General features: G+C 46.5%; 1 protein-coding gene across 1 annotated transcript in view; it reads left to right on the top strand.

The window, feature by feature from the left end:
- Positions 1–4,909: 4,909 nt before the first annotated feature.
- GPR139 (G protein-coupled receptor 139) overlaps positions 4,910–15,324 on the top strand; it is a 35,578-nt gene continuing 25,163 nt past the window's right edge. The window contains exon 1 of the mRNA XM_036916855.2: positions 4,910–5,198. Within this exon, the coding sequence (XP_036772750.1) occupies positions 5,075–5,198 (124 nt within the window). The 5' untranslated portion in view covers positions 4,910–5,074. The remainder of the gene's footprint in view (positions 5,199–15,324) is intronic.

Below are 15,324 nucleotides of genomic sequence, written 5' to 3'. Positions count from 1 at the left end.
GCGTCAGGGGGTGCAGTGGGAGATGCCAGGTAGGAAAGGCTTAGGTGAGGTGAGCCTTAAGAAGAGTCTTGAAAATATGTGGAGAAATCAGAGGACAACTTACCCTCTCACGGGAGGTGGTGGACAGGGTGGGTAAGCAGAGTCATCCTAGGGTGCTCCAAGCCCCATTTCATCCACCCTCCCATCCAGAACAATCTCAGCCAAAGTCAGTATGTGTGTCTCTCTCCCTATCAATCTGTCTGCTCATCTGTTTCTCTGTGTCCCCCCATGTTTGTCTCTCTTTTTCTTTTCCTCTCATCCTCTCTGTCTGTGTGTGTTTCTCTCTTTGCTTCTGTGTCTATCACTCTCTCTGTGTCTTTCTGCCACTCTCTCTGACTCTCTCTCTGTACCTCCCTCTCCCCTTCTCCTTCATTCCCCGCCTCATCCCTTCATGCACTGAGTCTCCATCTTCTGGGATGCAGTCCACCCATCATCAATACAGCCCTGGTCGAAGCCACCATCATTTCTCACCTGTCCAACCTGACAGCCTCATAACTTGTCTTTCTACATCCATTCTTGCCTCCCTTCCATCAATCCTCCACCTCCTCCCCAAGAAAGCAAATGTTTTAAAATGCAAATCTAATCATGGTACTACCCTGCTTAAAAACAGGGACAAAAACAAAGCTCCTCTCCACAGCCTACAAGGCTGTTCCCAATCCCCAACCATTCATGCACCGACCCCAAATCCTTGCAGCCCAGCCTCCTTGGTCTTCCAGTTTCTCAAAGAGTCCTCCTCATTCCCACCCCAGGATCTTTGCACCTGCTCTTTCCTCCCTCTGAGATGTTGTCCTCACTCCCTGTTGTCCTCACTCCCTGCATATCCTTCATTTAATTAACCCTACTCATTCATGTCTAGGCTCAAGTTCAACTATCACTCCCTCAGAGAAGACTTCCCTGATTGCCAGACCACACTGGATCTTGTTGGGAACTGCTTTTGCATTCCCTTGACTTTTTCTTTATAGCATTTATACAAATTTATACTTGTGTGTATGTGTGTGATTGATTGATTTGTGCATATCCCTTGCACATAAGACTCAGGATATCAGAGACCAGGTCAACTTGAAAACAACTGTATACCCAGAACAGTGACTAGCACATTCTTCCAGTTTGTTACAGTCCCCACCACTTTCTATTACCTTCCCAACTCTGAGTCAAGTGTTAGTCATAATTATGTACGTTTGTGCTGCTGTATTTCTTAAAGAATTATTCCTTCAGAGAAATTCCACTGCATCTATCAAAGAGTAGAGAAATGGACAGTACACCAAGTCCAAGTGTTTCCAGGAAAAAGGGGGACAGCACATTTCTTTACATAAGTGAAGAATATACAATAGTCCTGCCTCACTCATTTATTACCTACCTGCCTAGGCTTATAAGCATTTCAGTTTGCAACTCTCTCCCCTAACATTCTCCCTCTATTTCTATTATATTTATTTACTTATTCATTTAAGATTTATTTCCGGATATTACCTGGCATTGTTCTTGGAGCTGGGGATGCATCAGAAGACAAGATAGATGAAGTCTCCACTCTTGTGTCACATGGAACCTGCATTACATTGTGTGACAGTTTTCTGTTGTCATCTACCTGTCCTTTCAATAAACTAAGCTCCCCCAGGGCTTATGACACAGCCTCTGGAGCCTGATTGCCTTGGACCTAATCCCAGCAAGTGACCTAGAGCAAATTACAAAACACCTCTGTGCCTTGGTTTCCCCACCTGTGAAATAGGGCTAATAATGGCACCTTTGCTCCAGTGTTATCATGAGGATAAAATGAGTTAAGACATAGCTGTCTCATAATAAGCTGCCAATAAATGTGAACTCTTATTACCCACTTCTGTACCCCTAAGTGGGACCTGCTTTATGGGTGTATGACCTGTGCAATCACACAGGGTTGCACACTTAGAAGGGCTCCATGTTTGGTTTAATGCTCTGCTGCTGTGATCTTGAAATTCTTTATTTTTTAATAAAAGGCTCAGCATTTTCATTTTTGCATCAGGCCTTGAAATTATGTGACCAATCCTGATCAACACACATTAAAGGTCCATTAAAATCTGTTTAAAGTATGAATAAGTGAATGAATATAGCCAACCACAGTTGTAGGCTCTAGCATGCCCTTGTCTTATAGAGTCAGGCAACTGAGTCACTGCTTGAGCAAAATTAAACAGACTGTGCTGTTACTCATCCTACCCCTTCCCAGGAACCAAAAGCCTAACCTGGGCCCTTCAAGTTCTTCTCATCCAACCACCCATTTCCCAGGAAGCATGAACCTTGACAGGCTGCCAAAGTTCCCAGTAGGGCCAACAGAAGACCCCATCCAATTCCTGATTCTCCAGATTGTAGTCTGTACCCACCTGTAGTCTCTCTTTCCCTGTTCAGCATCCCTGGAACAGGGCATACCTTGGTCCTTAATCCCCATTTTACAGATGAGAAAAATGGAGTCTCAGAAACATTAAGGTCTGTCAAGATTTCCCAGGCTGTTCCTCTGCCCAGCCAAATTTTATAAAGAATCTCTAACTAGAGCTCCAGAGTGCAAACCACACAAATCATTTTAGTGTGGCTAGGCAGAGATGATACTTACATGCTAAATCTGAAGCCGTGCCCGACTCCAACCCTAACAGCTGAGATCGACCAGCAGAGACAAGCAAACATAAACTCACCTTCCAATGCCCTGCATGCCCTAGGTCGCTGGTGCTGGAGTCTTTCATTCCTCCATATCTACCAAGAGTGTGCAACATGCAAGCACTGTGTAGGAGCTGGTGATGGAACTGTGAACAAAACAGACTGAAGGTCCTCCCTCTGTAAGAAGGGAAAGGGACAGGAAACAAACTAAATAAGCTGTGTATGGGGGCAGAGGAAGTGAGCATTTTAAAGGGAAGGGGCGGAGATTTCAATTTTATGTAGGATTGTCAGGAAAGCATTAGTGGGAAGGAGACATATAAGCAAAGACCTGAAGAAGGTGAAGAAGCAGATTAATGCAGCTTTCTGGAGAAAGAACACTCTAGGCCAAGGGAACAGCCAGTGCAATAGCCCTGAGGTTTTTATCCCTGACTCACCATGTAGGGAGATCTGAATAGACTGGGAAGCTCAAATTGCATACACCCCTTCCCCAGCTCCAGTTTCACATTTCAGTCTAGTTTCCTGCAAACAAATCTAATCTATTGGTCTTGAACAATTATTTATTGAGTTCTACAATAACACTGCTTTATTTATCAATGCAGTGGGGTTTGGGGATGTTTTTTGTTTGGTGTGGTCACATTTAAGCAAGGGAATTCACAACAAAATTTCAGTATCTAACTTGGCTTGAGATTTTCAGACCTGCACTCACTGCGCTCACATTACTCTTTGGAATGACCTGTCTCTTTGGGGGGCCACATGTCCCCCTGTTCACCACAGACCCAGCCAGGCCCAGCAGATCCCTCCCTCAGGCAGGCTACCTAGCCCTAAAGGCCATGGAGTTTGCCCCCAGTCCCACTACCTGCCTGGGGGAGCCCCTAACAGTGATGGGGACTGGACACATCCTCACTGGGCATGAGGCCCAGGGTCCCCTCCATCTCGGAAGACCTGGAAGAGGCTGGGGAAAGCCAGCCAGTTCCTCCTCCCTAGGAATGGATGTTAGAGGAGGGTGGGGGCCGTCAGAGAGCACAGAAGGGTCTTAGGCTTCTCTGAACCCGTCACCTGTTCCTGCATTGGCAGCTGCTAAAGCCCGCCCCTGGAAATGCCTCTCCTTAGTGTTTTTACAGGGTCTTTAGCTCTTTCACACACTGTCCTGAGCCCCAGACAAACTTCTCTCCCTTCACAACTCTTTTGTGGCCCCCAGAAGAGCTGCCCTGCAAACTCTCCATCCACCTACCCTGAGGAGGAGGTGGGGTGCCCATTCACTCAGCTCTCCAAGACCGCCCAGATCCCACCTACCTTGCCTCTTCTACACCCATCGTCCAACGCTAGACCCCGCCACCCCTCCCCCAGGTGACTCCCACGCGGCCCTGTGGGCGTCTGTTTAGAACTGTCATGTGAGTATGGGCTTTGTGCATGCTGAGGAAGCCCCTGCGTTTTCACGTGTCCGGGTGTGAGATGAGAGGGCCGCGTGCCGGTGCGGTGAGTGTGTGCACCCGCAAGCCGGGGTATTGTGTGTCTTTGTGTGAGCGTGGGTGAGTGTGTGTCTGAGTGGCTGCAACAACCGTATTCCTGACTGAGGGCTCCGGGTGGCGGGCTTCTCTTAGCCAGCGTGCATCCCCTTCAAAGGCACTCCAGCCCAGGGACAGTCACTCTGGTCCTCCCCCACCCACCCCAGAGAACACAAGCAAGCACTCAGACGCACGCACACTTCCTCTCAAGCCCAGCTCTTCTGGTGGGGGAGAACCGACAACCCTCGAGCATCCTCTCGCCGACAGCCTCCCCTCCCCCAACGCCCTGGGTGGAGAATACTCCGTGTGGAGATGAACTCGAGGCACTGGCGAGGGGGTAGAGAGGTGGCTGGGAGGAGAGGCGAGAAAGGCCACCTGAGGCCACGCTGGAGGAGTAGGAGCCGCTGCGGGGCAGGAGGTCCCAACCACACCACGCCCCTCCCGCGGCGGCTGGGGTGGGGTAACCTGAGCCCACCGCTGTCTTCCTCCAGGGTTCCGGGTCTCGCTCCCTCTCATCTCTGGAAGCTGGCACGGAGAGAGGCGGCGGGGACCCCCTCCTCCCTGCCTCCCACCCCCTGCGTCCAGGCAGTTGCTGATTGGCCGCAGGAGCGGTGTCCCAGCCCCCGGCTCCGAGGCGGGAGCCGAGCGGCCCGAGGTGGGAGGCGCGCAAACGGGCTCCGGGAGCCCCTCCCGACTCCCTGCTCCCTGCGCCCTGCGGGACGGCTGAGCTGCGACTCCGGCCGGGCAGGTGCGGAGGGAGCAGAGGGGACTTCGGCCAAGGACAGAAGCCAGCCCTGCGGGGAGAGAGGCGCTGCTGCTCCAGCGGCCGCTGCCACCGCCGCCGCCACCGAGCCGGCAGCCAGAGCGGGGCTGGCAGGCCGGGCGCCGAGACGAGGGGAGCGAGGGGCGCGCTCATGGAGCACACGCACGCCCACCTCGTAGCCAACAGCTCCCTGTCCTGGTCCCCCGGCTCGGCCTGCGGCTTGGGCTTCGTGCCCGTGGTCTACTACAGTCTCTTGCTGTGCCTCGGTTTACCAGGTGAGGGGCTTGCGGAGAGGGAGGGAAGCCAGGACCCCAAGTGCGGAATGACCCTGACCAGAGCCCCCAGGCCTATTCACCGTCTCCGTGCCAACCCCGCCACCCCTTCTGAAAAAGTTTAAGCCTTAAGGGCAACTGCGGGCATTTCCAGACTGGGAGGAAAGGAAGTTGCGGTGGCATGGCCTGGACTGTGCATGCGTGTGTTTCACGAGTGTGAGCAGCAGCCGATAGGCAGTGTGAGTGTGGATTGGTGTGAGTGTGCCCGTGGATTCGAGCGCGTTGCTGTGTATTTGTATGCGCATCTGAAGGGATCCACTCCCATAAGGGGTCCAGTGGGGGTCGTGTGTGTGACCTGACTGCTCCCCCTGAGCAGGGGGCTTCACGGGGTCTTCACTTCTCCTGTGGCCCCCATGGCCACCACAGCCCGAAAGCACCCCTACCCCTCAGAATGTCTCCACCTGATCAGAAATGCAGCTGGAGACTGTGACGCTAGGCATTCTTTTGCTGGGGCCAGGGGCGCTGGGATGGAGCAAGTGACGAGGACCTGCTGATCCCGAGCGAGAAACAGCTCTCCTGGGCGAGCTAAAAGGGGCCAGAGGTGGCCTGGGACCATGCCCTGGCCAGATCAGGGGGACAGCGACACACAGGGGCTGCTGAGGCCACCACTTGAGGGGGTCATAGTCTCCTTGAGGACACACCTCGCCCCCTGGCTTTGCCTCCCAGTCCACCCATCCTGGGGAGCTTACACTGCCGCAGATGTCTGGCTAGTCCCACATTTTAACATCCTCTAAGTGTGGCTGATACTTGCGCTGAATTCCTGAAGAGAGCTGAGTGGCTACCTGCTGGTTGTGGGAGAGGAAAAGGGGGTTTCTTCAGGCTCCAGTTTGAGTTGGCCCCTTCTTCCAGACAGTCTCTCAGACAGTGTCTGTGGCAGAAAGATTCCTAGACTGATGCAGGTAAGCAGGGGAGAGGGACAGAGAAAGAGAAAGAAAAAAATCCAATGTACAGCCTACAATGGTAGCATCGTTTATCCTGGCATTCAACATCCTGAGATCCTGGGAACTTGGGATCAGAAATTATGGATTTCTGAGAGCCTTACTGAGATTTCCTTTCCAAAACATTCCACTTAGTAGCCAGGGTCACTGGCAAGGTAGTTTAAATACCCACCCCTCCCAAATTTGACAAGTGTGAGAAAGGGTAAGTTTACAAATGCAGTGCCTCTCTCCCAGTGAGTGATGGGGCTTTTATAACGAACTAATTGCTCCGGCTGCCCTGGGAGAGATGCTCAGTGTCTGAAGCGCCTGCTGGGGCAGCAGCATGTGTCCTATATCACCCGGAGCTGGAACCGGTTTCAGTCTGGTGCCCACCGCCCCCCGTGCACCTGCCTGACCCTCTCCCAGAGCTCCCTTTTGGGGAGTGAGTTTTTAAGAAGGGGTTATTGGTGACACTTACTGAACCAAAGAAGTGACAGGCCCCCGTGTCCTATCAGCCCTCACATCAAAATGTACTTGACCTCCTCCATCTCTGCTGACTGAAGGAGCCACTCTCTCTGACTTTTCTTCTGAAAACCCTTTAAGGGACAGAGACATAAAGAAAGGGGCAGGCTCCAAAGGTCCAGAGCAGGGACATGAGGATGGAGAGAAGCTCAGACCTTCAAATACCTCAAGGTGGAAGTCAAGGTACCTTACACCTTCACAGCCTCACTCCTGTGCCAGCTGGGGCTTCCCTTACCCATAGCATTGGTTCCTATTGTATGCTAGGCATGGTGCTGGGCACAGGCTTTTCAAGGCTGAGCCCAGGGCTTGGAGACTTGAAAGACAGAGGGATTGAGATTAGAACTACGAGGGTGTTAAGGTGTTCATAGGCTCACTAAGAGTCATGGGTACCTACTGTGTGCCAGGTGCTAAGGAGGTACCAGAGGGACCCCAAGACTGTTAGGGTGCAGTGCCTGAGTTCAAGGAGCTCATAGGTGGAGCTTGCAATGGATGCAGAAGGACCAAGCATTGGACAGGACAGGCTTGTAGGAAGATCATGGGCTGCTAATGGTTTTGTTAATGGCTTGCAAGGTGGTTCAAAGGTGAAATCCTTAGGTCATTCTCTTACCACCATGAGGACAGTCATGGCCTAGTGGCTAAGAGTGTGGACTGTACAATGAAGCAGAGCTGAGTGTTCACGTGTGGATCTTTTAAGTCTGTGCCTCAGTTTCCACCTCTGTAAAATGGGCATTTTGAAAGTAGCTGCCCCTAGCACTGGGGCGAGAGGTAAAGATGTTGACAAGGTGATGGTCTGCGTTAAGCGCCCAGCTCAGTGCCTGACACAGCGCACACTGATTGCTGCTATACTGCCATAGCTGTGGTCGCCAGGAAGCTGACTGTGTTCTAAGGAGGAGGGGGGCTGCTCAACCCCGCCAGGGAGCCAGAGAAGGGACTGGGAGGCACACGGAGAGAAGCACTTAGCTCAGCACTTACTCCTCTTGCTGAGCTCACTACAGTGTCCCCCTCCCCACCCCATCCCCCTCCAGCAGCCAGCATCAGCAAACCCTCATTGCCCTGCCACTGTCTGAGCTACCTGGGTGTGAAGTGACAGACCACAGGGCTTGGTAATATTGTTGAAAACTGAGATTTTAATTGAAAAACTTTTCCTGGCAGTGGACTTACCCCCAATTCCAAATTCTTGCCATGGTTGATGGAGACATGGGTGACAACTGAGGGATGGATGGGCAGCGGCTGAGTGTTTGGCAACAGGGGAGCCAGTAGCAAGGGGGAAGCATGCATGTTTCTTCCCACCTTCAGTTTCTAGAGTGAAAGGAAGAGCTTGGGAAAAGTCCTGTGCTCCAATCTCCTGCCTCTAGGAATTGCCCCAGACAGCCTAGTTTAACGGGTCTGGTGTGGGACCCAGGGGTTCTAATGTGAAGTATGGGCAGAGCTCTGCCACCTAGCAATTCTTAACCTTTCTGTACCCCACTTTCCCCACCTATAAAATGGGAGTAACAGTAGTACCTACTGTCCGCACAGGTAGTAAACAGTAAAAAAGATGATTATGTAAAAAATGGCTGAGCATAGTGCCTGGACTGTGGAAAGCACTCATCACTCAGTGCCTTCCCCAAACTTTTCCTGGATCTTGTCCTATATTAAGCGCTTATATCATCCCACTGAATCACCACCATGTCCCCATGACCTGGACATGTCTGTAAGCCGATTTCACAGATGAGCAAACAGATCCAGAGAAGTGGAGCGTCTTGCCCACAGTTACACAGAAACCAGCATGCAAACACCTGCTCTTCCCACTGCATCACAGTACCTTCATCACGGCCAGGAAATTCTTTTAACTAACCTCAATCCTTCATGCTGTGTGCTCAGTGGAGAAAATTGGTGTCCCAGCTGTTCCTGAAACTCCATCTCTTTCTTCCTCCTTTTGAAGTTAGCAAGCTGTTTCTAACTTTTCAAAATGCATACAATAAGCCAGCAGCTAACAAGGTAGCATTGGGGACACTGATTGGGCCAGCTGGGACAAGATAGTACAAAGCAGAAGGCAGTGCAGTAGGACAAGATGAACCTGAATGCCCTGGGGAAAAGTGAGGGGGAGGAGGATGGCTGAACCCGCCTGCTAAGGAAGGAGCAGCCGAAATTAAACTGAGATTTGAAAGGTACTTTTAAAATTTTACCTTCTAAAGGTGCAGTGGGTTTAGTTAGGGGAGATGAGGTGAGGAAGATGATAGCCTGAAGCTCATGCCACCCAGCAGCGAGGAGCATGTCTGCAACCAGCAAGGGAGGGTGATGCCTGCCTCGGAGGGCTGGCGCAAGATGAAAGGAGGTGAGGAGTCTAGAGCCTGGCAGGTGGCTTCCACACATGGTAGCTACTGTTCTTTAAGACCAGAGGTGGAATAGTGGTAACCAGTGAGCTGGACTGAGCCCTCCAGATGTGTTCTCTTTTACCTATAAACACCTTTGGGGAAAACGTAACGATCAGGTAAGAGTACAAAGTCTGGAGTTAGACCTCTGGGGTTTGAGTCCTGCCTTTGACACTTATAAGCTGTGTGACCTTAGGCAATCAACTTTAACTACTCTTTGCCTCAGTTTCCCCATCTGCAAAGTGGGGAAATATATGATAATAATGGTACCTACTTCACTGGGTTGCTGTGAGAATTCACTGGGTTAAGCACTTAACATAATGCCTGGCACACAGTAAGCACTCTGTAGGTAATTTCTTCATCATTTAAAAAATTAGGAAAAATTCCCAACTTGTTTTATGACACCAGCTTTACCCTAATATCAAAACAAAACAAAGACACTGAAAGACAACTACTGACCAACACAAAAATTCTCAACAAAATATCAGTAAATCTCATCCAGGAATATGTAAGAAAGGTAAGACAGCCAAGACTAATTGGGTTTTTCCCAGGAATGCAAGGCTGGTTCAATATTTGAAAATCATTCAGTATGACTCACCACTGAAAAGGAAATCCATATGATCATCTCAATAGATCCAGAAAAGGTATTTGACAAAATGCAACATCCATTCATGATAAAAATTTATCAGACTAGAAACAGAGAAAGAACTTCTTTAACTTGATATAAGGCATCTGTAAGTAACCTATAATTAACATCACATTTAATGATAAAAGACAGAATGCTTTTCCCCTAAGATCTGGAAAAAGGGAAGAATGTGTGCTCTCACTACTCCTATTCAACATCATATTGGAAGTTCTAGCCAGTGCAATAAGGCAAGAAAAAGAAAGAAAAATATACAGAAGGAAAGAAATTAAATTGTTTCTATTCACAGATGATATCACTACCTTCATAGAAAATGAGAAATACTCCATAGAAGGCCTCCTAAGAACTAATAAGTGAGTTCAGTATGTTTGTAGGACACACTGTTAATATGCAAAAATGTATCTCTATATATTAGCAATGAACAATTTGAAATTAAAAATTGGGATTTAAAAAAAAATAGATTCCCAAGTTCCCTTGAAAACTCAGGAGAACTGACATTAGGCTCATATTCCCAGAAGGTGGCAAGTGGCTAGAGCTGAGGAATAGGCTGTTTTTCCTATGTAGCCGATTGTGTATGTGTGTGCATTAAATAGCTAATGACATTCATATTACTTAAAAACCTAAAAATATAAAAAGGCACATATTGCAAAAATCTCCTTTTCATCCCTTTCCCCTGGTGTCCATTTCCCAAATCCACCCCATCATCACCACCACCCTATGGGTAACCAGTTCATTAGTGTCTTATTTATTCTTTCAGAGTTTTTTTGTGTATACACAAGCAAATATGAATAGAGGATTTCAACTCTTCCCAAAATGAGCACATTATACACACTGTTCTACATTTTGCTCTTTTCCACTTAATATATTAATCATCCATAACAGTATATATGAAGCTTTTTATTCTTTTATGAAGCTGTATAAGTATTCCAATGTATATTTGTACCATAATTTATTTCCTGTCTGCCCTTTCAAAAGCAGCTACACGCTACATTTTGAAACAGTCTCTACATGTTATACCTAATTTTCCTCTGCAACCTGACTGGCCCCTCTCTGTGCACATTTGGCCTTAGGATCCCCGTTATAACAGTGGGAGAAGAGCACCATATGAGGAGTCCTGGATTCCCAGTGTGACTTTGGCAATAGCTCACTGTAGGGGTCTGCCAAATGCCCAGGAAAGCCTAGCTCTGCTCAGGTAGCCCAGCTGGAGACATGGCCCATAGATGGGACACAAGCAAAGACCAGTGAAGTAGCTATGCTGGAGGGTAAGCTCTGGAACAAGGGGTCCAAAACAGTAGTTTTGTAATCCTCACCCATGGACAGTTTCTGTAGCGATCCCTCATGTCATTTCTGCTTTGTGAGACTGTGTAAAATGCATTGGATTGGAACTGAACAGACATGGATTTGAATCCCGTGCCTTACCTATGCTTGCTGTGTGATCTCAAAGCAAACTCTGAGCCCCAGTTTTTATTTGCAAGAAAGTAGCCAAATTCAGCAGTTAAGCAACGGGTCTCTGATGTCAAATTGCTTGGGTTTAAATCCTGGCTTCCCTATACTTACTAGTCTGACCTTGGGCAAATTTCTCACACTCTCTGAGCCTCAGCCTTCCCATTGATGAGATGGAATAATACCAATCTCATAGGGTTGTTCTGAAAATTAAATAAAATTGTAAAAATGCTCAGCACCATTCTTAACACTTATTTGCTCTCACATAGAATAAGAGTTTAGTAACTGTTACCAACCTTCTGTGCCCTGCATTATCATTGTGGCAGTTTGAAATAAAACATGCAAAGGGTTCTCAGAGTCCATCGAACACTGTAAGAGCTCAATAAACCGTAACTGGAATTATCTGTAATGTCTTAACTTGTCAACATGTTCAAGCCTTTTAAATCCCTTGGAGCCACACACTGCTTTACACATTTTTCCATAAATGCATAATTCCACTCAAAGTGCACCCCCCAGAAGTGAAAGTCCATGCCCAGGCAAATGAGGGAAGAATGATCCAATGTACTAGCAATCCAGGCCATCACAAGCCTAAGGAATCTGTACCCCAAAGAGAATTGCCTGGGGTTCAGTGTAAACTCCAGAAATAATATCAGTCCAGACCATGAAATGTTCTTCAGCTAAAGTTGATAAAAAGACTGGCAAGTACCACCAATAAGATTGCCCTGCATGCCACAGCCAGGATCATGAAGAGAAGTCATGCAGAGAGGCGAACACAAATCCTGCCACTGAATATCCATGTATATCCTAAATATGTGGGTAATGCCAATACAGATGCCAGCCCTGCAAGGCCACCCTGAAATGCTGGGAAAAAGGGAAGGCAGGTGTCTTGAATTTAAAAACCTGCAAGAGGCAGTCGGATAGTGTAAGTTAACAAAGTGGACTAGTTTAAAGAAATGCTTCTTACCCAAAGAATCATGCTTCCCTGCAGTTTTTCTGAAAACATGTGGCTCTTTCGGTCTCTCTCATTTTCCCTCAGTGATAGACATATGTACCGAAACCCTTTCACTATCCCTCAATGACTGCTAGTATTTATGTAGTACCTCCTATGTGCTAGGGATTCTTCTAAGAATTTTATGTGCATTAATCATTTAATTCTCACGACACCCCTTTGAAGCACATATAATCATGAGGCCTGTTTTTCAGATAAGAACACTGAGACCCTTACCCAAGGTTACACAGCTAGAGCAATATTCAGTACTGCTGCTCAGACTTATTGTAAGGAAATGGCAGCACATACTCAATGACAGCTGACAATCGACACTCAGACTGGGTGGAGAGGTGGGGAGACAGACAGCAGGGAGGACTGGAGACAGGGTAAGTCAGATAGTGCCACCACCACTCAGCTTTCCAGCCAATCCAGTGTTGCCAAATTCTTCCCAAAAACCCAGGAATCCAGACGTTCATGTGAAATGTCCCACTGTTTCAGTGTTGACAAGAAATTCAAAAATTTAAAGAACACTACGCGAGCCGGCATTGTGTGAGTCAAATCAAACATGTCTGGGGAGGGTGGCACAGCATGGAGGATATGATTCTGTAACATCTTCCTATGGTGACAGATAGTAACTGCACTAGTGGGCGTGAGGATTTAAGAACATGGGTAACTGCTGAACCACTGTGTTGTATACTTGAAACCCATATAAGATTGCATATCAACTATACTTCAATTTTAAAAAATCAGATATGTTCAACTTAAAAGATTGTGTGTTAACAGATAGAACATCATTGAAAATAAACTTATAGGAAAAAAATCTCAACTATTAAAAATAATAGATACTTGAATATAATAGTTTATTGGCATTATTTGTGGCAAAAATAAAACACTTGGCTAAGATCATCTGTTTAGTGTTGTTAAATCCTAAAAAACATGAATAGCCAATATATATTAAGTTTTCTTCAATAAGTAAATATTGTAAGTTCAACTGGAGATATATTTTAGGGAAATCAATACTTTAAAAGATGTTGTGACAAGATACCTGACTAAAAAAGTTTCTTCTCTAGTAAAAATTTTGCAGTAAATTAAACATCAACTCAAAACAAACAAACAAACATATCTATAGCTTGATACAGCCCACCGAGCTGCCAAGTCATAAACTGCAAGAAGGACCAAGAAATGCCAAGGGGATCACAGTGGGTGGAGAATAATAACAAGACACTAGGAGGAAGAGTGACGAATAATATAGATGGAGACCCAAAGAAATGTGTGGCTGAATAGGAAAAGCATGCCAACTCCGGACACCAGGGATTTGGCATAAACGGGAAGAAAAAACTCCAAGAAATACCACAAATTTCATGTTGACAAGTATCTTGGAACACACATCCACCATTTTTCAGAATGGGAAACACCCTTAGAACCTGAAAGCCTGGTGGATTAGGATGTGGGCTCAGTGGTCCCCGGACCTGGGTTCAAATGCCAGCCTCACAGCTTCCTATTGTGGGGCTCTAACAGGTTGCATGACCTTTCTGAACCTCAGTGCTCCTCTCTGCAGAATAACAGTGCCCTTTCTCACAGGGTTTATGCTGTGGACAAAATGAGACAACTCATGGCTAGCACGGGGCCCAGTACCTGCCATTCCACAGCTGCTGTTTTTTGATGAGTCTGAGCACCATCATTTTATAACATGAGATGTCTTATATCTTCTCTCATGAACTGAGACCTTACCCTAAATCAAAGAGCTAGGAATGGCAGAGTCTAAACCAGAACTTAATTTTCCCAACTCTTATTTAGTTCACTTTCTACAGAACTATACCACTAGTAGTCTCTAAAGAGGAAGCAAAGGGGATGGGGACACGGGGAAGGCAGTATCACACAGAGAAGACAAGTAGTGACTCTATAGCATCTTACTTACTACGCTGATGGACAGTGACTGCAATGGGGTATGTGGTGGGGACTTGATAACGAGGGGACTCTAGTAACCACAATGTTGCTCATGTGAGTGTATATTAATGATACAAAAATAAACAAAAATATATATATTTATATAAATTTAAAAAAAGTAAAGGAGAGGGAGGCTGTGGAATTTAAGAGCTCAGAGTGAGCATCTACGTTTGATGGGGCGGTGGGGGTCTTTCTTGTTTTATGTAGGATTTTAGATGGTGCAAGACTGCAGCATTAAATCCCTTTTCAGTTTTCTTAATCCTTCTGATTCCATCAAAGAGAAAGTCTCCTCTTGGTGCTAGTGTGTCTTTAACACCTTTTCAGAGGTGCTACATTTCCCTTTTTAACAGACACAGAGCAAGCCTAGGGCTCAGCACCTTGGCAGGTGGCAGTTCTTGCTAGAATTTAATGTAGCCCTTGTATTGCCCTTGCATTTATCTTTGAGGCAACCTTCTGTTTATCGTAGGGAAGTGGGTCTGTTATCCAGCATTGTTTTATATCCATGCTGTTCAATATAGTAACCACCAGCCACATGTGGCTATTGAGCACTTGACATTTGACTAGAGCAGCTGCAATCTTTTATCTTGTTTCATTCCAATTAATGTACAATTAAAATATGATACTCAATTCAGTTAGTGAAAAGTAACTGTATACTTGGAACAACTTGGGTGTGTGAATCTACTCCTGTACATTTGATGACATCTAAACAGCAAAGATTTCCAGTGCAAATTTAGCATCCATAGATGTGCTCAAAGGATAAAACACACCACCAGATTGTGGACAGTTATATGAAAAAAACAGTTAAATAGCTCATTAATAACTGATATTGTTTGATTATACTTTGAATAAACATGGCTAAATAAAATACACTGTTAAAATTAATTTCAACTGTTTCTTATTTTTCTAATGTGGCTGAAAGGAAAAAAATGCGATTCCATATGTGGCTCACATTACATTTATATTGGACAGTAGTATTATATAAAGCACAAATTTAAGAAAAAAAGACAAATTACCTTAAGACAAAATGTTTAGTAACAGGACAGAGGACTACAGAACATGTCAAGTCATAAAGTTGATTGGCTGATCACTAAAATCTGGGGAACACTGAGCTAATACAATACTCTTGATAAAGAGCTGAGGCCCAGAGAGGACAAGGAAGTTCCCCAAGGTTACACAGCCAATTATGGGGTGTCCTTGATGCCAAATCCTTCAGATTCCAAATTGAGAGTGTTCTTGCTATTGCAGCAAATAACCC

This window comes from Manis pentadactyla, chromosome 10 (assembly GCF_030020395.1).
Source record: "Manis pentadactyla isolate mManPen7 chromosome 10, mManPen7.hap1, whole genome shotgun sequence".
NCBI lineage: Eukaryota > Metazoa > Chordata > Mammalia > Pholidota > Manidae > Manis > Manis pentadactyla.
This window is presented reverse-complemented; position numbering and strand designations above follow the sequence as displayed.